Source organism: Petaurus breviceps, unplaced genomic scaffold (assembly GCF_028583685.1).
Source record: "Petaurus breviceps papuanus isolate PSGF00001 unplaced genomic scaffold, PetGlider_PUasm1.0 64, whole genome shotgun sequence".
Taxonomy (NCBI): Eukaryota; Metazoa; Chordata; class Mammalia; order Diprotodontia; family Petauridae; genus Petaurus; species Petaurus breviceps.
In genome coordinates this window covers 3,928,545-3,950,982 of record NW_027186428.1, presented here as the reverse complement: position 1 = coordinate 3,950,982, position 22,438 = coordinate 3,928,545, and the positions used below count along the sequence as shown (strand labels likewise).

The 22,438-nt window shown below is 46.3% G+C and overlaps 1 protein-coding gene across 3 annotated transcripts in view; it reads right to left on the bottom strand.

The window, feature by feature from the left end:
• Positions 1-22,438, bottom strand: part of KIF26A (kinesin family member 26A) — a 171,441-nt gene that overhangs the window by 8,760 nt on the left and 140,243 nt on the right. For all 3 annotated transcript variants that reach the window (XM_069103816.1, XM_069103814.1, XM_069103815.1), the window contains exons 6-12: positions 17,717-17,926; positions 15,974-16,067; positions 14,118-14,380; positions 13,667-13,850; positions 11,780-11,939; positions 7,777-7,939; positions 3,427-6,772 (exon numbers count right to left, since the gene is read on the bottom strand). In XM_069103816.1, the coding sequence (XP_068959917.1) occupies positions 3,427-6,772; positions 7,777-7,939; positions 11,780-11,939; positions 13,667-13,850; positions 14,118-14,380; positions 15,974-16,067; positions 17,717-17,926 (4,420 nt within the window). The remainder of the gene's footprint in view (positions 1-3,426; positions 6,773-7,776; positions 7,940-11,779; positions 11,940-13,666; positions 13,851-14,117; positions 14,381-15,973; positions 16,068-17,716; positions 17,927-22,438) is intronic.

Here is a 22,438-nt window from a genome sequence, read left to right as displayed (position 1 = left end):
CAAGCATCACCTTTGACATAAAGTCTTTCTTGATCCCTCCAATTGCTGGTGATTTCTCTTTCAAAAGATCTTTTAAGGGCGGCTAGGTGGCACAGTGAATAGAGCACCGGCCCTGGAGTCAGGAGGACTTGAGTTCAAATCTGGCCTCAGACACTTAACACTTACTAGTTGTGTGACCTTGGGCAAGTCACTTAACCCTAATTGCACTGCCCTCTCCCTTCCAAAAAGGAAAAAAAAAGTTAAAAAAAGATCTTTTATTTAGTTCATGCATATGTCTATATATAGTATAAGTACATATATGTGTATATTATATTATATATGTATACATGCATATTTGTATATGTATTTTTGTACATATACTTGCTGTCTCCCCCATTGGAACTTTAGTGCCTTGAGAATTGGGATTGTATCATTCTTTGTCTTTGTATGCCCATCATCTAGCTTAGTGTCCAATACATAGTAGGTGCTTAGTAAATGATTATTGATTGAATAATTGATCAATGAAAAAATATTAACAGATTTGGGCATTAAGAATACCAAATAAAAGAGCCCATTTACCAATAACAGACAGCCCTTATTGGAAAAGAAATAGTTTGTCATCTTTAAAGACCTCACAAGTATTTCCTGGGGCTAAAAACAAAATCGAATCCATCAGTGAGTAATACCCTCCTCGATTCGTGTGCAACTTTACAGGGCCGTTAATATTGATTTGTGGGGGAGGCTTAAGTGGGAAGGGAGCTCACATTAGCTTGATTTATTTCCAGCTCACAGGAGGGACTCAGAAACCTGCCTACCACACTCCAGTTAAACCAAGTGGGTTAACTCACCGAGACTGGACTTCTGGATTGCAAAGTTAACTAGCCACTCTCAATTTCCCCTCCCTAGTGGTGGGTGCCCACTGGTGAGTTAAAGGAAGGACACTATGAGCCAGGGCACCTCAGAAGACAGCAACTAGGATGGAGGGGGGACTAGTAATAGGGCCACAAAGGGATGGAATGAAATTAGACTGAGCGAAATTTGTACAAGAAGAGGAAGAGGCATAGGGGATCCTAGTCTTCACATGTCTGAAGGGCTGTCGTGAGGAAGAGAAATTATATTTGTTCTGTTTGGCACAAGAATTTTGAACTAGGAGCAATGGGGTAAGTTTCAGGGAAGCAGATCTGGCTTGGAGTAAAGAATAATTAGGTGGTGTGGTGAAGAGAGCCCAGGCCTGGAGTCAGGAAGACTCCTCTTGTAAGTGCAAATCCAGCCTCAGACACTTACTAGCTGTGTGACCCTGGGTGAATCACTTAACCCTCTTTGCCTCAGTTTTCTCATCTGTAAAATGAACCGGGGAAGAAAATGGCAAAATCACTCCAGTATTTTTGCCAAGGAAACCCCAAATAGGGTCAGGGAGAGTCATACATGACTCAAATGACTGAACAACAACAGAAAGAATAATTTCCTAAGAATCTTAGCTCCAAAGCGGAATGACCTGCCTCAGGAGAGAGGGATTTTCCCAGGACTGCTCTGGATGCTCACTTCTCAGGAATGGTACAGTGGGGGGTTACTTTTTCTATGGACTAGAGATCTCTGGGGCTAATGTTCTCTGACCCCATGCTTGGCCTGAGTCTGGAGAGAATATTTCCTACCTCTTCCCTTCCCCCTCCCTCTTAAAAAAAAAAGATTTTGTCCAGATTCCCTGTTGCAAAAGGATATGGTGACAGGCAGCATGACTCTGTAAAGATAGTGCTGGACAGAAAGTATAAAATCCAGATTTAAGTCCTGGAATCACTATTAACTAACTTGGTGACTTTAGGCAAGGATTCTATGAACATAAAATCTTTAGCTAGAAGAAATTTTGAAATCATCTAACTCACCCACTTTACAGATAAGGAAACCTAGAGGCAGAGAAGGATGGTGACTTTCTTAGGACCACACAAGTAACAAACAGCCTAGTAAAGACTTCAACCCAGATCTTCTGATTCCAAATATGTAATTTTTTTTGAGGGGGAAAGGCAAGGCAATTGGGGTTAAGTGACTTGCCCAAGGTCACATAGCTAGTAAGTGTCAAATATCTTAGGCCGGATTTGAACTCAGCTCCTCCTGACTTCAGGGACAGTGTTCTATTCACTGTGACACCTAGCTGGGTAGTACAGTAGATAGAATGATGGGCTTGGAATCAGGGAGAACTGAGTTCAAATTCAGCCTTAGAATTAACTAGAAAAACTAAAAAAAAAGTTAAGTCTAAGATTAAAAAGATTAATAACTGTGATTCTGGGAAAGTCATTTAACCTTAGTTTGCCTCAATTTCTTCACCTATATAATGGGGATAATAATAGCACCTACCTCTCAGTGCGGTTGTGAGGATAAGATTAGATAATATTTGTAAAGTACTTTTCAAACCTTAATATTGATATTAATTAATATTAATATCAAACATGGTATACAAATGCTAGCTATTATTGTCCTTTAGTTTCAAACTATCCCTGCCACTGGCCTCAGTTTCCCCATTTTCTAAATGATGGTGGTCTCTATGGTCCCTTCCAGTGCTGACAGAATATGTTCGATGATTCTGCAAGCCTCAACCTTCTCATTTGTAAAATACAGGTAACAAAAACAGTTAACATGTATTAACCTAAGTTATTCCAGTTTACAAAGTACTTTACATTCCCTTCTTCCTCGTACACTGAGAAGCATTTATTATGCACATTTTACAGATGAGGAAATTGAGGCTCAAAGAGATGAAGTTACTTGCCAAAAGTTGCATAGCAAGTCAACGTCAGAATCACGACTTGAACCAGGTCTCCTGATACTAAGAACCTCCTTCCATTCCTCAAAACTGGAAGCCAGGCCAACTTTGCTGACTTTCTTGAATTTCACTGAGAGTGGATGCTGGGGACTGCCAAGGTTGCTACATAAAAGTTCTACTTGGGGAAGAGAGGTGTGGGGAGGAGGTAGGAGAGGGCCAGAGCTGAATGTTGCTTTTGTTGCATGTCACTGGGGGTTTGACTGAGTTGCCTGCCCCAAACTACAGCCCCCAAGTCTGGGCTCTGTTCTTATCTTCACATCAAAGACGGAGGGGCAGAGAATGACTAGGGCCATCTGAGTTCAGAAGGGGAGTAGGGGCTGACATGAATCTTAGAATACAGCACATAGACTGAGGATGGCTTCTGCCTCAGCCTAATGTCTGGTCTGTGGGGTTTGGAAAAACCACTGGTGTCTGTCCAGCAAAATCACCCTCCCTCTCTCCCCTTCTCTATCCCAACCCAGAAAGCAGTGAAAGGTGAAAGCCCAGGTGATAGCCCGCCCCCCTCCCCCCGTCACCTGACAGAGAACCCTGAAAATAAAGTGCCCCATTGCTCCCCCCCCCCAAACTTTCAGATACGGAATACCTGGGAGGGGAGAAAGGGAGAAAGTCTTTATTTAAAATAGCTTCTTTTTTACCTGTGGATCTTTTCTTGGGGGATTTCAGGCTTCTCATCCGGCCCCCGGGAGACGACAGGCCACTTTCACTCATGGAGTCATGGGTGGACGAGGCACTGCCGGTGGCTTCGCTGTCCCGGATCATGCTTTCATAGCCGCTGCTGCCGCCGCTGTGGTAGAACAAGGCTGTCCGGCCCATGGCTGGAGGCAGCTCCCCACTCAGCACGCTACTGTTGTCGCTGCCGTGCCCGCTGCTGTAGCGCTGTGGCCGCCGCGGAGCCGTGATCTTGCTGTAGGGCGAGGGCAGAGCAGGCACTGGCAACTTCTCATCGCCTAGATTCACCCCACTGTCATTGCCGCTGTCCGAGTCCGCCGAGCTACGGGAATGGCCCCCTTTGCCAGAGCTCCCAGAGGCCAGCTCATTCACGCGGCTGTTGGCAGCCCTCATTGCCTGTTTGGTGCCCATGATGGTGCCCCGGCTGGGCTTGCTGCTGACCCCAGGCATGGTACGCGGGGCCACCTTGCTATTAGTGGGGCCACCAGGGCTCTTCCCAGCAGGCTGCTGACTCAGTGATTTCACCGAAGAGCTGAGGGACCGTGATCCACCAGCCAATAGGTTCCGGCTCTTGCTTCCACCAGCTGGTGATTTAACATTTACCACCCCCTTTGCGGAGCCGCCCTTGCAGGGGGTCACATGTGATGTTGGAGACACAGGAGAAGGAGCCACAGGGGGCACACCCAACCTTGGCACAGACCTTCCCTGCCTCCCAACGTTGCTGCCCCCGCCATCAGCCTTGGCTCCCCCCAAGCCAAGGCCCTCACATCGCTCGAGAGACATGTGACTTCCATAACGATGCACCACATCGGGCTTGGCTGCTCTGGCCTTCAGGCTGGAAGTACTCTTGGGCAGGGAATGCTCACCTTTGAGGCTGGCTTTGCCTTTTAGGCTCTCTGGAACCAAGCCTGCTGTAGGCCTGGCCCTTAGCTCTGCCTCTTCCTCCCCTTTCAAAGCAGGGGCTCTTGCAGGGTCCATGCCTCCCCTGGATGGAGAAACACCACTTCTTTGCTCAAGGCTTGATTTCCGGACTGGTGGGGCAGGAGGTCCTACTCCACTGGGCCTGGGTAAGAGACTCGACTTCTGGGGGCCGTTCTTCTTGCCCATGGAGGCTTTCAGGCTGCTGGTGGTCAAGGTAGAGTCAGGGTTGCCTCGGGCCAGAGCCTCAGCAGGGCTGTCTCCACTTCGAGCCACTGGCATGACACCCAGTGTAGTGGCCCCTCTCCTCAGGGGTGGGATTTGGGTCATGACCTCTGGTTTCCTAGCATGGTCCCCAGCTGACTTGCAAGACATTTCACATCCATCCACCACCCGCTGGGCACAGGCCAACATTGTCTGAGACGTGGGGGGCCTATACCCTGCGGCCTCCCTGCACGGCATGTTTAAGGGGTCAATACCTAATGGAGGATTGCTAGTAGATGACAGTGGGTCTGTGGGGTGGGTGCCCGGTGGGACATCCACTCGCACTAGCCAAGGGTCATCAAATAGCCCACCTGGACTGGGCAATTCATGGCTATGGTGCATGGCACCCATATAATTGGGGTTTGAGGTAGTAGTTCTCAGAGTCCGAGGAAGACTAGAATGGATGGTTTGTATCTTATGTGTCACTTGTGGATTCCCACTCCTCCCTGCTCTCCGGGGCTGATTGGGGATCCTGGAGACACCTGGAGCAGGGGCAGCTTTGGTGGATCCCAAGGACTGAGGATTCTTGGCAATGGCTGGTGACAGCTTTCTGGAGCTAGTGCTCTCCAAGCTGTCCAGCTCTGAGACACAAAGCCCGCTGTCATTTAAGGAGTTCTTGAGGTTCCCTGGGGTGAAAGTAACAGTGACACCAGGAGAGTCCAAGGTGAAGTTCTCCCCAGGGGGCTCACAGGCAAAAGGAGAGGATGCAGTGAGGACCTCCCCAGGGGGCATCACCTCGCCATCCATGGTGCAGAGGCTGACCTCGCTTAGCCAGGAGCTGATGGAAGAGCGGCGGCTTCCAGAGGGAAAGGTGCCCTCTGTGAAAGGCAGGACGATGTCAATGTTCACACCGGATGCCTGAGACGTGTAGGCATCAAACTCATCGTTGATGCTGCTGATAATGCTAACCGGACGGGAGCCTGAGGCCAGAGCCTGCAAGGAGCAGTCACTGTTGAAACTGATGATGCTTGTGGGCCGGCCTGAGTCTACCATGCCACTGATTGACAGTTCTTCGACCACTGTGAACACCAGCTCGTCCTCGCCATTCAGCTCCACTGGCTGCTGTAGGGTCACTGTGGTCGTCAGGATGTCCCGGTCAAAGCACTTACCCCGAAAAGCCGAGTGGAAGCTGTGTACCTCCAGGGTGCTGGTGGACAGTGGTGGGGATGCTCCCTGGGCAGGTGGCATTGCCCCAGAGCTCACCATCTGCTTGCTCATTCCCAGTGGCGGTGTCCGGACCCCACTGTCATCCAGCTTGGAATACATGTTGGTAGGAGATGTGAGGTCTTTCTGCTGGGGGGGTGGGGGTGCTGGGCTGGGCAGGGGTCGCTTTGTGTGCATGGCCTTGTCCTTGACAACTGGCTCTGTGGTGGTGCTACAGTCTGGGCTCCTGGTCACATCTGGCTTACAAGATCTCGATGAGTGTAGAGCTGGATCTCTCCCTCCATCGGAGACCACATCTGACTTCTTCCCATCACCTCTAGTCATGGGATTGGGGATATCCACTTGGCCTTGGGAGGGGCTGTTTCCTGGGCAGGCACCATTGCGGGGAGGTCCTGCTGAGAAATGGAGTCCAGGCCCCTTTTTGGGGGATGCTGCCTCCAGCAATGCAGGCTTCTTGCACCCCCTTAATGGGGAGGGTGGTTTCTCCTTAGCTGACTTGGCCAGACCAGCCTCCACACTGCCTGGACCATTGCCATTTCCTACCCCAGAGGAGTCACCCCCACCAAAGTGATTGGGCTCCTCACTCCCATCAATGCACTCCAGTCTCTCCTGCAGCTCAGCAAATGTATTACACTTGAAGTGGTCCTTGTCTGAGCTCCACGGGCCACCCAGCCCATCTTTGCCCCGCTTCCTATTGAGCGATGGGATGATAGGGACAAACTCAGGTGGGCCCTCATTGTCCGTGAGCTCTCGGTCAGACAGGGCAGCCCCGTTGGGCCCCACGTAGATCACAGTGTCACAGGACTGCTCACTGCTAGAGGAATAATCAGGATCACTGGAGAGACCCAGGCCAGGAAGGTCGGGATCCAAGGCCACAGTGCGAGGGTGAAAAGGCCTCAGGTGTGGGGGTCTCCGTACGCGGCCCTCCTCACAGGAACTCTCTCCTCCTGACGAGCTGGATGCATACTAAAACAGAAGGAAAGTGCCATCATCGGTCTAAGTCTCAGCTCCACTGACAGCAGCTCAGTAAGCTATCCTGGCTCCCATACTACTTCCATTCAAACTGAAGTTCAGGACCCTCCAAACCTAGCTCTCTATCAGCCTCAGTTCCCATCTGTAAATAAGGAAGGCTGATCTAGATGGCATTATTGTTTGTTGTTCAATTGTTTCAATCATGTCCCACTCTTTGTGACTCCACTTGATGTTTTCTTGGCAAAGATCCTGGAGTGGTTTGCCATTTCTTCTCCAGCTCATTTTACAGATGAGGAAACCAAGGCAAGCAGGGTTACATGACTTGCCCAGGGTCACACAGCTAGTAAGTGTCTTAGGCCAGATTTGAACTCAGGAAAATGAGTCTTCCTGATTCCAGACCTGGCATTCTTTATACTGTGCCGCCTACCTGCCCCCTACATGGCATACAAAGTCCCTTTAAACGTTAATGCTCCGTGTTCTGACCCCCATTCCATATCTATTATTCTAAAAAGTCCCCTCCCTCTACCACTTGAGGGTTCTGCATGTCTAAGAGCGCTTCCATTTGTAATGGTCTATGTTCAGAGGTGCCTTCAGTCCTGACATTCAATGTTCTGTGGTCATAAACAAACCATCAACACTCTCAATTCTCAGTTTGGAATTTAAGGAGCATGGGGGAAAATAACCCCAAAAAAATGGTTGTACTTCTATGGAGCTAGATAGTTCAGCACTTAATAGCCTCAGAAAATAAATGCAAATGAGGAAACTGAGGCCCAGAGAGGTAAGCTGCCCAACCATTAAATATCTGAGATAGTATTTGATCCCTTCCTGACTCCAAGTCCACTGCCTTATATATAACACCACACTGCCCCTCTCCAGGCCTCAGTTTTTCCACCTGTAAAATGGGAAGGTGTTTTTCTAAACTATGAAGGGGCTAGATACAGGGCTGCTGTTGCAATGATTCTGACCCAGCTGAGCCCCAGCTCAAGGGGTTAACGCACCTTGGACTTCTTCTTTCTCATTCGGTGGATGCGGGAGGCAAGCTGCACTGTGGTGAGGGTCTCTGCATAGTTGGCTGGGGAGTCAGAGATGTGGGCAATCATGGTGGTCCTGCAGTTAATGTTGCCCAGTGACTCTCTAAGGAGCATCGTCAGCTTGTTGTCTCTGTAGAGAACAGGGAAAGTCAACTCCAAGGCCTTCCCAATCTCTACTCACCCAACCAGAAGAGACTCCTTCTCTGAATTCCTCACGCCTCCCAATTTGATTTCTGCTATTATTTAATCACTTTCAATACCTATCGTGCACTTACCTGCATTCATGTAACAGGGTGACAGGCTCAGAGTTGAAGGGACCATCGAGTCTAACACCTGTCATTTTACTGAGGCCCAGAGAACTTATGAAAAAGTGAGGGTCACAGAGATAGTAAGTGTCTGAATCAGGATTTGAATTCAGGCCTTCCTGACTCCAAATCCAGTGCTCTATGTACTATATGACTTCGATGCCTTGATGGTGAGTCATGGGCAGCATTAGACTTGGGAGTTAAGAGACCTGGGTTCTAGGCCCAGCACTGATATCCAATGGTTACATGGCCATGAGCCATGTCCTACACCCATCCTACTGACCTTATAGAATTCCTGGTTAGAAAATGCTTTGCAAAGTTCAGATTATTAGAAGAATGTGGGCTGTTACTGCTATTCTCATCATGGACTTTCAGAAAGGCTCTCAGCGATCACTGAGTCACAGAGAGATGATGGTTATACCTGCCTACTGCCAACCTCAGAGCCACCAAAGGGTCAGGGCTGCTGACCCCTTGTACCCACCTATATCCTGCCCTGAGAAGGCACACTCACGCTCCAAAACCCACCCTTTAAAAATCATTGAGTCCCCCCCTATCATTTTGCAGATAGAGAAACTGAGACCTGAAGCAAAGAAGGGACTGGGACAAACCCAAATGGACAGGACCCTTCTACTTCCTGATGGTCCTTTAATTCACACAATGCAGAGAGCCAGAGTGGACATTATTCCCATCATTTTATGGATAGGAGAAACTGAAGCCTGGAGTGGTTTGCCAAAGGTCACACAAGGGAGTCAGTGTCACAGGCAGAAATGAAAACCTGTTCTTCACACTCTGCCCTCAGGCCTCTTTCCCATAAGGTAACTAGACAAGGCAGGCACAAAGCCAGGGAGTGAGAGGTGCCTGAGCCAGACCAGAGATGGACCTGGCCTAGGACATATACAAGAGCTAGAGGCCCCAGGTCACCATCTGCCTGATTTAACAGCCGCTAGGTGGTGAGATAGAGTGCTAGGTCTGGAGTCAGTAAGGTTAATTAGATCTTACATACTTCCTAATTGTGTGACCCTGGGCAAGTCACTTAATCTCTGCTTGCCTCAGTTTCCTCATCTGCAAAATGGGGGTCATTTTGGTAGGAGGTAGGAGACCCTACTTTCGAGGGTTGTTATGAGGATCAAGTGAGATAATAATTGTAAAGCACTTGGTGGCTGGCACATAGTAGGAACTATATAAGTATTATTATTATTATTATTATTATTATTATTATTATTATTATTAGTTAACACTGTGAGTCATAGGATTCAGGGTTGGAAGGGACCCTGGAGGTCTTCTAACCCAACCCACCCATGAACAAGAACAGGGGATCATCAGGCTTCTACCTGAATACCCCTGGGGAAGGGAAGGTCACTACGTCCCTGAGACATCACATTTCCTTTTTAGACAGCTAGAGAGTCAAGATTCTTTTTTCTTTACACCAAGCCTGAATTTGTTCCTCTGCACATCCCCCCACCTGCTCATTGCTTCCTCTTCTGCCTTCTGGGGTCAAACAGAATAGACTCTTCTTCATGACAGCCCTTCAAATTCATAAAGGCAGTCATCCCGTCTCCCCTGTCTTTTTGTCAAGCTAACCATCATCCCCGAGTTCCTTCGATCCATCCTCACATGGCATGCCTTCCAGTCCCATCCCCACCCTCCTTGTCCTCCTCTGGAAAAGCTCCAGTTTATCAATGTCCTCCCTAACAGGTAAGTCCTGGTCCTGAAATCCAGATGTCATCTGGGACAGCAAGACATTCTCCTCCTACTTAATCCCAGGCATGATGCTTCCTTCCATTAATGCAGCTGAAGACTGTGCGGCTCCAATATTTTATAGGTTGTCACATCGTACTGTTGCTTCATATAGAGTTTACAATCCTCTAAAATGTCCAGATATTTTTCACATGAGCTGTTGCCAATAAGTAGATACAGGGGGAGCAGCACTCAGATTTTGAATATCCTGGGACTCAACAGAATGAGCTAAACCAAACCAAATGAAAAATCTGAAGGGCCAAAAGGTGGGTCACATTTCAAGCTCAAACTTTCATCTTCATTTAGTGTCTATTCGTAGAGCAGACAGGCAGAGAGAATCCTAGACCTGGAAAGAATCTAATTTAACCTCAATTTACAGATGGGGAAACTGAGGCCCAGAAAAGGCAAACATACTTACTTGGCTGAAGGCCAAAAACCAAATTAGGGGCAGAGGTGAGACCCACACCCAGGCTTCTTGACTCCTTAAACTTTTTGGTAAGAGGGAAGAGTATACAAAATAAAGGAAGCCCATCTGGGGCCAGTGCAGATGACATGGACAGGTCACCTACCCAAGCCTCCATGACCACAAACTTTCCATCCCACCTGGGGTCTTGCCAAGTGGAAGATGTTCATAGGTTTCAAAGTTGTGTTTAGTCCTTTCAAATGGGAATGTATGGGCTTCAAGAAGTTCTATATCTATACAATTATACTCCAATGGGACTTTACCCACTTGGCCACAAACTACACATACGTTTTTTTCCAAAAGAAACATGCATTTGAGAAATTTTCATTCTTAAGAAATGCAGAGAGTGCAGTGGTTTAAGGTCCAAGGGATTCATGATTTAAAAAATTTAATGGTACCTTAAGCTGCAAACGATTGTCCAAATTTTGTTAAAATGAAATTGAATGTTCAATCTTGCACATTAGTAGGCATAAGGTCTTACTGGAATAATTCTTTTAATTCTTACAGAATGGCCCACATAAAATATTAATAATCGTTTTGTAATTAGAATTTTATCATTGTATATTTAGAGTTTTCATAATTATAAGTAAAATACGATTTTACATTTTATAATTACATAATGCAAATTTTAATCTGGAGTTTTTGTGGGCAAAAGTTTTTTCTGTAGTTACTGTAAGCCCTTAATGAATAAATCTAAAAAAATATATTTTGAGTAGTATATTAAATTATCCTGGGGATTCACAATGCATTTTGTTGTTGTTGTTGAAAGGGATGGAAGAACAAAAAATAACTGGGAACCAAGGGCATAGAAGGAGCAGTGGACCAGAAGACAATGGGCTCCTCAGTTTCCTCATCTTTAAAATGAGGATAACGATTCCAATGCTACCTATATAATGGGATTGTTGTTAGGAAAGCACTTTGTGATCTTAAAGCCCAAGAGAAATGCAAACTATCCTCCTTACAGCATCAGCGCCATATCAGCACACAAACTATCCAAAGAACCAGGGGAGGTTGGATGTTCAATGGAGGATTTATAGAAAGTTGTAAACCCCTAATGATCAGGATAAGAAGTGAAGGAGGGATTGCAATACTGCACAAGTGAAAGAAAAACCCACTTTGATAAGGCCACACAATCCCCGTTTTTAAGGAAGCCCTTCCCAGTCCCTCTTAAGTCTGGGGTCAACTCTCTGTGAACCGTCCTGTACGTAGCTTGTCTGTACATATCCGTTGGCCTGTTGTCTCTCCCATTAGACGTGAGCTTCCTGGAGGCAGGGACTGTCTTTTGTCTGTGTGCACCTCACATAACACATTCCTGATAAATGCTTAGTGACTGACCGGCAGGTCCACAACATGCCAAGACACTGTTATTAAACTGAACGTTAAGACCCACAGGTATGAGTGCCTGAGCTGTGGGCCTGTGGCAGGACTGACCAGTATACAAGGTGTGTAGGAGTAATTCACTCACTTGTACGGCACATGCTTTGCTCCGTTGATTAAGGCCAAGATCACATTGCCCAAGGCAGACAGAGACAGGCAGAGGGAACCACCAGCTTCCCTGTTCTTGCTCAGCACTTTTTCACAACTCCCCAGGTCAATGAGGTGCAAACGGCTACGTCCGCCTGACACTGAAACCAAAGAAAGAGAAGGTGTTATCCTAGGAAACTGAAGGACTCTGAATTCAACTCTGGACCAATTCAAAGGACTGAGAACTATTGGCCCCAACTGTATAAGAATGACAAATAAACACTAGCAGAACTCAGGAAGACCTGAGTTCAAATCCAGCCTCAGACTCTTACTAGCTGTGCGACCCCAGGCAAGTCACTTAGCCCTGTTTGCCTCAGTTTCCTCATCTGTAAAATGAACTGGAGAAGGAAATGGCAAACCATTCCAACATCTCTGCCATGATAGCCCCAGATGAGGTCATGAAGAGTCAGATACAGCTGATGAACAACAACAGAACAGAGTTAAGTGACGTTTCACTAAAACCAAGAATGAGTCTCAGGGTCAGCCTTCAGACTGGCAAGTGGATGGAACCTCACAATAGTCAAACCCAGCTCCTTGTATAAACAGAGGATTAAGCCGATGGCAGACAGCCTGTGCATGTATACAGAGCATATATTCAGGCTCCCAACCTCTTTTAAGGTACTGAGAGATGCACACTTAGGAGACCTGATCAGTACTTTACCTACTGACCAGTTTTCAGTCTTGAAGTGGACACAACTGTCAAGAGAGTCAGCTCTAGAGTAGAGATCAAGTCCCACCATGAGGATTCCCTTCAAATCTAAACAATCCATGACCAAGGGAATTCCAAATCCCAATGTTTGGTCTGACTCTTCTGAGACATTAAATTCAATGAAATTCTAATGCAAGGAAGACTATTGGATAGATGAATGGATAGAAAGATGGTTAGAGGGACAGGAGATAGAGAGATTGATGGATGGATGGATAGAGGAAGAGAGAGAGGAAAGAGGAAGAGAGAGAGGAGAGCGTAAGAGAGGAGAGAGAGAAATAGAGAGAAGAAAGAGAAGGGGGGAAGGGGAGAGGAGAGAGAGCATACATTTATTAGGTGCTTCCTATTTGCCAGGCATTGAACTTCACTCTCCAGTAGCTAGACTAGCATGAAAGACTCAAAAGACTTGGGTGGAGGACTAGAGCTGACCACTTCTGTTTACAATAGAGCCAGTTTTCATATAAGGATTATACTCCTAATTCCCTATCAGCAAATATATACATGGGGGATTTTTTTCTCGGTAGTAGAGATGGGTTTCACTGAACTATCCATACTCTTATGATCAGTCTGGGGTCAGGGGCCATGACTCAGTCTAGGGCCAAAGGACAAAGCCTCACCCCAGGAACTTCAATATATGCTCCCTCGCCCCTCCCCTCCCCCTCTCTTTCTTCTCTCTCCTCCCTCTCTTTCTATCTCCTCTCTCTCTCTTCCTCTCTCCTCTTTCTCCTCTCTCTCTTTCTTTCTCTCCATGCATCCTTAGCACAATACCTGAGGGAAGGCAAGTAGAAAGCACTTAATAAATACTCAGATGCTCTCTCTCTGTGTCTGTCTCTGTCTCTCTCCCTCTGTGTCTCTCTCTCCCTCTCTCTGTATCTATCTCTCCCTCTGTGTCTCTCTCTCCCTCTCTCTGTATCTATCTCTCTCTCTGTCTCTGTCTTTCTCTGTCCCTAACTGGGTCACAACTTGGCCTCATGCGCAATGTGCAGCCACAGTGTACTGCCACAAGGACTTTGTAGCATCCTGACCCTTGCAGAAATCCAGTGGAAGGTTCTAAACCTCAAAATAAAACCCAGAAGGTGGGGGGGGGGGAGCAGAGGAGAGAAAGTGGGGAGGAGGACCTACTTCCTCCTTTGCCACACTTCTCCATCCGGTACTGGTAGATATGGAGGGTGAACAGCATGTGTGAATTCCTTCGGTCCTCTTCATCACAGTCAGCTCTGCTGGTGCTGCGGGCAGCCAGGGCTGCATCCAGGAAGAAGGCAGCTTTCTCTGCAGTCGGGGCTCGGAGCTCACTCTGGTTCTGAAGCTGAAAAGCAAAAAGGAAGCAGCTCATTAGAGAGAGGGCTGACTGGCATTTTTTGTCAGACCGATTAAGTCTCGAGGGCTATCAGAGAAACAAATATGTACAGCCAGGGAGAGGGGATTAAAAATTAAAGGCAGGAAAAAAAATTTAAGGCAGTATCTTTCTTTTTAAGCCACCTTAGAAACTGTTGTAATTATCCTCAGATTAAAAGGAAAGACAAGAGAGGGAAGGGTTTGGCTTGGCTGAGGCCTACCACGCTGCTCTCTATACCTGTGTTCCACAAACAGGATCCTCTCGAAGGTAAACCCCAGGAGACTGGCCATCCTGAAGGCTTCCACTGGCAACGTCACCTAACAAATCCTTGAGGTTTTCATCTTTGCCGCTAATCTCTACAGCAGAAACGCGCACAGAGAACCGGGTTCCTGTCTTCTCTTTCCGCTCATTGATCAGCTTAAACAACCAAGAAATGGCACAGGGCACGATCCCCAAGCTCTGGGTGGAATGATCTTTCCCAATCATGGTATATGACTTCCCTGCGGGGAATGCCAAGAAAAAAAAGGCTGAGCAGTTACTGCCAAGTGAAGGGGAATGGAAGCAGGGACTGAGGGGACCCCCATCCTCTGGACACCAACTACACCAGCCCCAGTGCTGTTAGGGAGAAAACACTTGGCTCGAATTCAGCCGACCCCTTGTCGCTTGAACCCAGGCCCAGACTAAGCCCTGACCATATCATCCAATTAAGCCTTGGTGCATTTTGACCACAACCCCCCTCATTGAAGTGAAGAAGGAAGGAGAATAAGCACTAACATTATGCCTATTGTTCGCTGGACACTGTGCTAAGCACTTCTACAAATATTATCTCTTTTCATCCTCTTTTGAACCCTGGGAGATAGGTGCTATTATTATCCCTATTTTACAGTTAAGCAAACTGAGGCAAACAGAGATGGAGTGACTTGCCCAGGGTCACACAGCTAATAAATGTCTGAGGCCACATGTGAACTTGGGTCCTCCTGACTTGAGGCCAAACCACACCACCAGCTGCCTCACTGACTTATTCTGTCATGACAAGGCCATGAGAGCTCAGGGTCTATTTCAAGCATTCATTACTCACATCCTTCCCTCTAACTCAGTCCCATAACATATTCATCTCCAAACTCATCTGGTCTTTTAGATACATAAGAATATGGAATTTTAGAGCTGGAAGGGACCTTTAAAGGTCGTCTTGTCCTGAGGTTCTTAGATTCAGGGGGTTTGCGAACTTAGACCAGGAAAAAATGACTTTATCTCAATGTAACTGTTTTCTCTTGTAATTGTATTTTATTTTATGGATTTAAACATATTATTCTGGGAAAGTGTCCATTGACCTCACCATACCGCCAAAGGGGTCCACGACATAAAAAATTAAGAATCCCTGCTCTAGACCAACTATCTCATTTTATAGACAAAGCAGATGTTAGAATAGACAGAAATAGAATGGACAGAGGAAGTCAGGGGACCTTATTTTCAAATCTTGCGTCCAATACCTAGCTGTGATCCCAGGCAAGTCTCTTAATTCAATTCAATCTAACAAACACCTGCTTAGAAGTTCTGACCTTTAAATTTCTCATCTGTGAAATGGGAGCAATAATAAACCCCGTGCCTGCCTCCTAGAGTTTGTCTTTGAAGTTTTAGTGAGATGCGTTAAGCATTTTACAAAAGGCAAAAACCCATATAAAGATCAGCTTGAATGATGAGGGTAATGATTATGATGATGATGGGAGTGGTGATGGAACTGAGGCTCAGGGGGAAGGGCCCAAGGCCACACAGGCCAATGTATCAAAACAGGATTTGAACCCAGACCTTTTGACCCTAAATCCAGTATTTTTACAATTATTCCACAAAACAGGGCCCAACACATCGACCCTTTTGATGCCCCTTGCTTGAGCTCCTCAGTTTCATTATTCAACCTCCTCTCCCATTAAAGTTGAAGGTTTTAATGCTGCAGGAATAAACCTGGGAAGTTTGCAAAGCTAATTAAGAAGAAATCCCCATCTCTTTGCAGACTCCAGCTTTATTGTCCCGGGAGCTGACAGCATGTAATTACCAGACTGACGGAGTCATTAATGGAAGGGAAACGGGGTGCTCACCGAGCCTGACATGGCCAAAGCAGAAGATGCAGCCGTCAGCACCATTCACGACTGACTGGATCACGTCTGCCACCGTCCCAGAGCACACCTCGGCCTGCAGGAGAGAAGACGCAGAGGTGGGAGAGGGTGAAGGCCTCACTATCCCAGCTCCCCACCCGATCTGCCACCAGAATCAAGAAGTGTCCACAGAAAAGTCAGTCAGATGATCTCCTCTGGAACCCAGGAAACAAATCTTCCCTTTGGGCAATTTGCAAGTATTTATTAAGCACCTACTGCACACCAGTAGAGAGACAAAAACTAAAAGTGAGATAGTCTCTGTCCTCATAGAGCAGACGTCATACTTACTTGGGGGACTGGGGTGTTGGAAAACAACATTTATGCAGATAAGTAAATACAAAACAGAAAAAAAATAGTTTCAGTGGGACAATAGAATGTAAGCTCCCTGAGGACAGGCAGGAACTGCTTTTGCCTTTCTCTGAACTTCATACAATGCTTTGCATAGTAAACACTTTCTAAATAAATGCTTGTTGACTGACTGACTGACACAAAGAACTGAAAGATTGCTCTTGACCTGAGCCCTCAAAGGATCCAGGGAAGAATAGTGGAAAGTGTGATTTATTATTCCATGAAGCACACAAATATGATGCATTCATGGTAAACACAAATACAGTTAAAGAGAAATGGCATGCTCACATAATACACATGAAACATGTATGCCTTACACATGAACATGCATAATATGTGCACCAATTTTTAAAATCAGTTTTTTATATTCTTGAACCTCATGGTATACAAGTGGTGTTTTGAAAAACTAGGGAGAAAAGAAGAAAGGGAGACTGAGCTTTGGTTCTAGCACCATGCAGTGGGGAAGGTGGAGTAACTGGTCTGTGGGGCAAGAAGGTAATAGCAACTACTGATAGCCCTAAGAAGAAGCCAGCTTCTCTCCCCCTCCTTTTTTTTTCTTTTTGTTTTGGAGGGCAGTTGGGGTTAAGTGACTTGCCCAAGGTCACACAGCTAGTTTTTGTGTCAAGTGTCTGAGGCCAGATTTGAACTCAGGTCCTCCTGACTCTAGGGCCGGTGCTCTATTCACTGCACCACCTAGCCACCCCTCTCCCCCTCCTTCCATGGTTGCCCAGAGTCAGTGTGGAAAAGCTGAATGAGTCGAGACTTGCTAGCTGTTCCTAAGCTGACCCTCCTAGCATATTGACAGGAGTCGAGAGCAAGATAGCCTAATGAGATCTATTGATGAACAGCAATGGGGATATGCACAATCTGGGTCCCCATGTGAAGTCTCATGCAGTGTGCTGTGCTGAGGACTGCCTGAGGTCTTGAAGGACAGCACAACACACAATAAAGGGCTGAGTGGCCATAACTGCAAATCACAAGGTCAGTGCTTCCCTGATGACATTTTCTGAGCCCTTCCCTATTCTCTAGCATGGACCCATGTTAGAGATCCCAGGAACCTGACATCTAGCTTCAGAGACCCCAAAAGGCCAAGAAACCCCTAACTTTGTACAAGAAAATATGAATGTTCTGCAATTTCACCAGGTTTCACCACTCCTGGAGAAATGAGAAACTGCCTTGTTGGCAGGACCACATTTTGAGCCCTTAATTCTCTCTATCCTTTACAGAAGAATGAAAACACTCTTCTCACCATTGCCAGAAAAATGCCACAGACATTAGGAGGGAGCTTCAAAAGCCAAGTTCCAGAAGTCCCAGCCTGGCCCTTCCACCCTTACTCACCTGAGCAGCATCCTGTGGGAAGACAGCATCAAAAGCAAACATCTTTGGAACTGCGCCTGCAGTTCTCCGAGAGCCCCCATTGGCGGGGGAACTAGCAGCCGGGTCGTACAGCGTCACCTGCTTCTTCCGGGAATCCACCTTCAGGAAGGACATGGGCTCAGACGAGTGAGGGGCGCCCGGCGACGTACAGATCCGCACCATCACCTTCACCTGCGAGGGAGAGAGGCAGGACATGGCTCTCTCACCAAACCTCGATCTGGGATCGTGAACTCCTGGGCAATGGCCACTTGGCTTACCAGACTAACTCATCTAGGATCCTCACCTTGCATCCCAAATACAGCAAGAAGCAGACAAGGAGACAGTTAGAGGAAAACTTGACAACCTTATTCATGTTCCCAACATTGACAGCATTTTCTTTATATAACTTTTTAAAGACAATTTGTATAGTGGAAGGATTCCTGGATGTGGAGTCTGGAAAAACTAATAGTGTGACACACCATGGGGATTGTCCCTTAAACCTCTAGCCCTCAGTCTCTTCTTCTGTAACATAGAAAAATTAATACCTCTAGTGCCAAATGAAATTACATATGTAAACTGTTTTTCAAGCCTTAAAGTATTACCGAAATGTCAACAATTATCTATCAATAGTCTATCAATAGCTTGGATTTCTCTAGAGCCTAAACATTTATAAATGGCTGTCCCACCAACAACACTGTGGGCAGGGAAAGTAAGTGTTCTTATCCCTCTTTTGTAGGTGAAGAAACTGAGATTCATAGAGCTTAACCTTCAGCACAACAGAAATTATGAGAACCTTGTTGGCAAATGTCCATTCCATCCCAAAGTTCAAGATAGAGGAGAGTAGATCCAGTCTTGTTTCGACAGGTACCCTAGACACAGGGAGAACATATTCCACAGTGTTCACAGGAAAGCTATCTAGGATCCAATAATCTCATACTTTTCAGGGGAAGTGTTCAAGAATGAAATTCTAGAGACACAGGAAGAAATGATCTGATGAGGAGGAAAGGGGGCTGCTGCTCAGTCTCTACCCCTGAAAAGCTGCTGGTGTAGCTCAGGGGTAATCATGGGACCTGATGTCAAGCAAAACTAGTCGGTCAACAAACATTTATTAAATACCCATTATATGTCACTACTGGGTCTGGAGTCAGGAAGATCTGAATTCAAATCCAGTTTCAGACACTTACTAGCTATGTGACACAAATTGTTTCATTTCCTCATCTGTAAAATGGGGATGATAAAAGTACCTTCTTCCCATGATTGTTGTGAGAATCAAATGAAATACTTTGTAAAGCACTTAGCACCAAGCCTGGCATTTAGTAAATACCATATAAATACCATTTTTTTTTATTTTGTTGGAAGAACAGCAAGGAGGCAAATGGGTCACTGGGTCAAAGAGTATGTGGGAGGGTAGGTATAAGGTGTTAGTACATCAAGGGTTAAGGGGAAGTAGGAAGGTTATGAGGACTTTGAACACCAAATATAGGATTTTATATTTGATCCTGAAGGCAATAGGGAGCCACTGGAGTTTATGGAGTAGGGGAGTGACATGGTCAGACATGTGCTTTAGGAAGATCATTTTGACAGTTGAGTGGAGGATAAATTGGAGTGGCATAAGGAGGTATAATGGTAACAGGAATTTGAAGATCTTCCCTGTCCCTTAATAAGCCTAGGTGATTTGAGGCCCTTTCCTGATTTGAAAATAAACCCTGACCTCTAATAGGCTGAATGTGCTCACCTGGAGCCTGTGGTAGGAGGCCTGTTTTTCAGGAAGGCACAAATTTTGTTACTTTGTAGTCAAGTGGGTCATGAGCATTGTGATGTTCTCTGACCCAGAGAAAGCTATATATACCTCTGATGCAAGGTTTTGCTTTGGGGCTCACTTTGGGAAGAGTTGTGTGATTTGGGCAGATGAGACTGAGCAGTCATTGAGCCCTCCAGCTTTGAAAACTCAGATGTTGGTGCTTCTCTCTCTGGTGACTAACTAGGTATGGATGTGATGGTCAGAAAGCTAGAAGCTCTGTCTGTTTGTCTGCTGAATTGTATTATTTTCTCTGTCGGTGTTTTTGTCTGCTTGTAACTTCTGTTTGTATTCTCTGAAGTTCAGGGTGCTGACTTCTTCCCCTGAACTAGGTAGATTATATCTATGTTTGATTAAAGTAAGATTGCTAACCCTTTTTTGAGTTGCTTTCCTTTAGAAAAGCAGATCTAGGAACCTGTGATAGCAGTCATCCTGGGTATGCTAGGGTGCTTGCTGTTACAGAAGACCAACCAGCAGGCTATTGGTGACAGTGTCAGGGGAAAGAAGCAGTGGCACCAGGAGAAATACAAAGTCCAGTGGCAGTCCTTATCTCTGTGAAGCTTATAATCTAGTAGGGGATAAGATGCAAATAGAGATAAGTATGAACAAAATAATTCATGATCAGTGCAATGGAGAAGGGAGTGCTGTATTCATTTTTTTCTCACTAGACTGTGAGCTACTCTAGGGCAGGAACTGTCTTTTGCCTTTCCTTCAATCTCCAGTGCTTAGCACAGTGTCTGGAGCACAGTAGGCACTCAATAAAGTCGTTGTCTCTGACTTAATGACTGAAGGGCATCAGTGCAGGCTCCAAAGAGAAGGCAGCATTTGAGGCAGGCTTTAAGGAGGAAGAGGAACACAGAGGGAGAAGAAGGGGGATGAGAGAGGACATTTAACAAGCAGGCAAAAAAGGATAGGGAATTGCAGGGTGGCTTCCAGATTCAGGCATGCAGATGCGTGCCACTGGAGCAGCCAGAGAAAGTGCTGGGGAGCAGGAAGAGGGCCAGGGACTCAAAGTCACAAGGTCTGGGGCTTGAGAGCCAACCCTACCACTTACTAAGTGTGTGGCCTTAGACAAGTCACTTCTCTATTTTCCTCCTCTGTAAAATGCCTGGGTTGAATTAGATAATCTCTAATAACCTTTCTCATTATCCTGTGACCCCAGTGACTTGTGACAGCTGCCTCTCTCCTGGCTGCTCCAATGAAACCACAGTAAGTCTGTATCTGCTTGGGCGGCAGAGGGGATGTAATTGCCCCCCAGCTGTTAAAGGGTTTAGTGAGAGAAAAGGCTAAGCTTCCAAAAAGCAGCTTCCTCCCCCTTTTCTGCCTCGGGCATGCCTCAAGTAAGGAAGGAGAAACAGAAAGAGACTGAATTCTAAAGCCCAAGACAGCGTCCATACAACAGGGAACCCACTCCCTCCCCATCCCTCCACTCCAAAGCAAAGATAGGAAGGGAGGAAACCATCTCATTCAGGCTTCTATAGATCCGGGCTGTCAGACACGTTCTCTTCACTGGATCATTAAGGATGTACAACTAAGAGGTTGTCTCTTGGTACAATTCTTTGTGCCCAGGAAGAAAGAGGATTCATTCAAATCATCAGTCAGCCTGAATGCTCTCCAGAAGGCCTAACAAGACCCCCAGAGCCCTAGGGCCATCTGCTGCTAGGCCTGAGCTGGCTCAGACACCCATTAGCCTCATTTAACAACAGAATAAATGCATTGGTGGGGAGGGGCTGCTGGGTGGGGCTGCCTAGAAAGTAAATTTCTGCACATCAAATCATATTTTCGCATTGATTTTTGCTGCAAAATTGGAAATGCGGTCCTTTGGGGAACAAATACCTTGTTCAGATCTTGGAGAATATTTGACTCTGTGTGGCGCAGTGATGGATTTGGAATAGAAGGATCTGGGTTCAAATCCTGACTGTCACTTAACCTGTGTGACATTGAACAAGTCATTCTACATTTTTCTGGGTCTTAGTTTCCTCAATTGTAAATTTAATTGGATTAGATGACCTCTACCTCCAAAATCTCTTCCACCTCTAAATCTATGATCCCATGATGTTTTTGTCCTTTCATATCTAAACACAGCAATTCATGTCACCTCTGCCTCTGTAACATCTCTCCTTGGGGGCCATCTCCAGTGGTCCTGATCTTGCCACTGGGCCAGATGGCTCAGGAAGAGAAAGTGAGGCTGGTGACTCTGCACAGCCCTGCCTCACTTAAATCCAATTCACTTGCTGTCATGGCATCATCATGTCCATCATCGTGGAATGAAGGACAAACAATAACATCTCTCCTCCAATCTTTCATCCTTATTCTGACAGCTGCCTCATTACTTTAATTACCATCTACCTAGACTACTGTAACCTCCTTTCATACCTACCTATCTCCCCTGTCTCTTCTTCCAATCTATCCTTCACATCCCTGCAAGTAAAATTTTTTCTGTCATCCCTTTACTCAAAAATCTTCACTGTAAATTTCTCACATTCACAGGCCTTCCAAAATCTAGTCTCACCATCCTTTGCCCTACCTCTGCCATTCACTCTACACTATTCTCTATCCCCAATACAAGCCTCCCATTTTCATTCGGCTCTCTGTGCCTTTCCTTTTCGTGTATCCTATACTAGGATTGTATGGGGTGTTCAGAGAGGACTAACTCCTCCTTGGTGTGAAGGCCTGTCCAACCCTTCTCAGGGCTGCTCATCCACCTTTGGTGTCTACCTTCACCCAACTCTCACCTGTGGATCCAAGAAGCTGTAGCATGTGCAGTGGCCACACCCAGGTAAAACCATATTGGCAGATGGGCTAAACCCAGGTTGAGGGTAACCATCGAGCCTCAAGCCTGTCAGTGAGTTAGAGGGATATCTACCCCAAGCTTTTCTGGCAGAATGGGCAGATGAGAACAATTT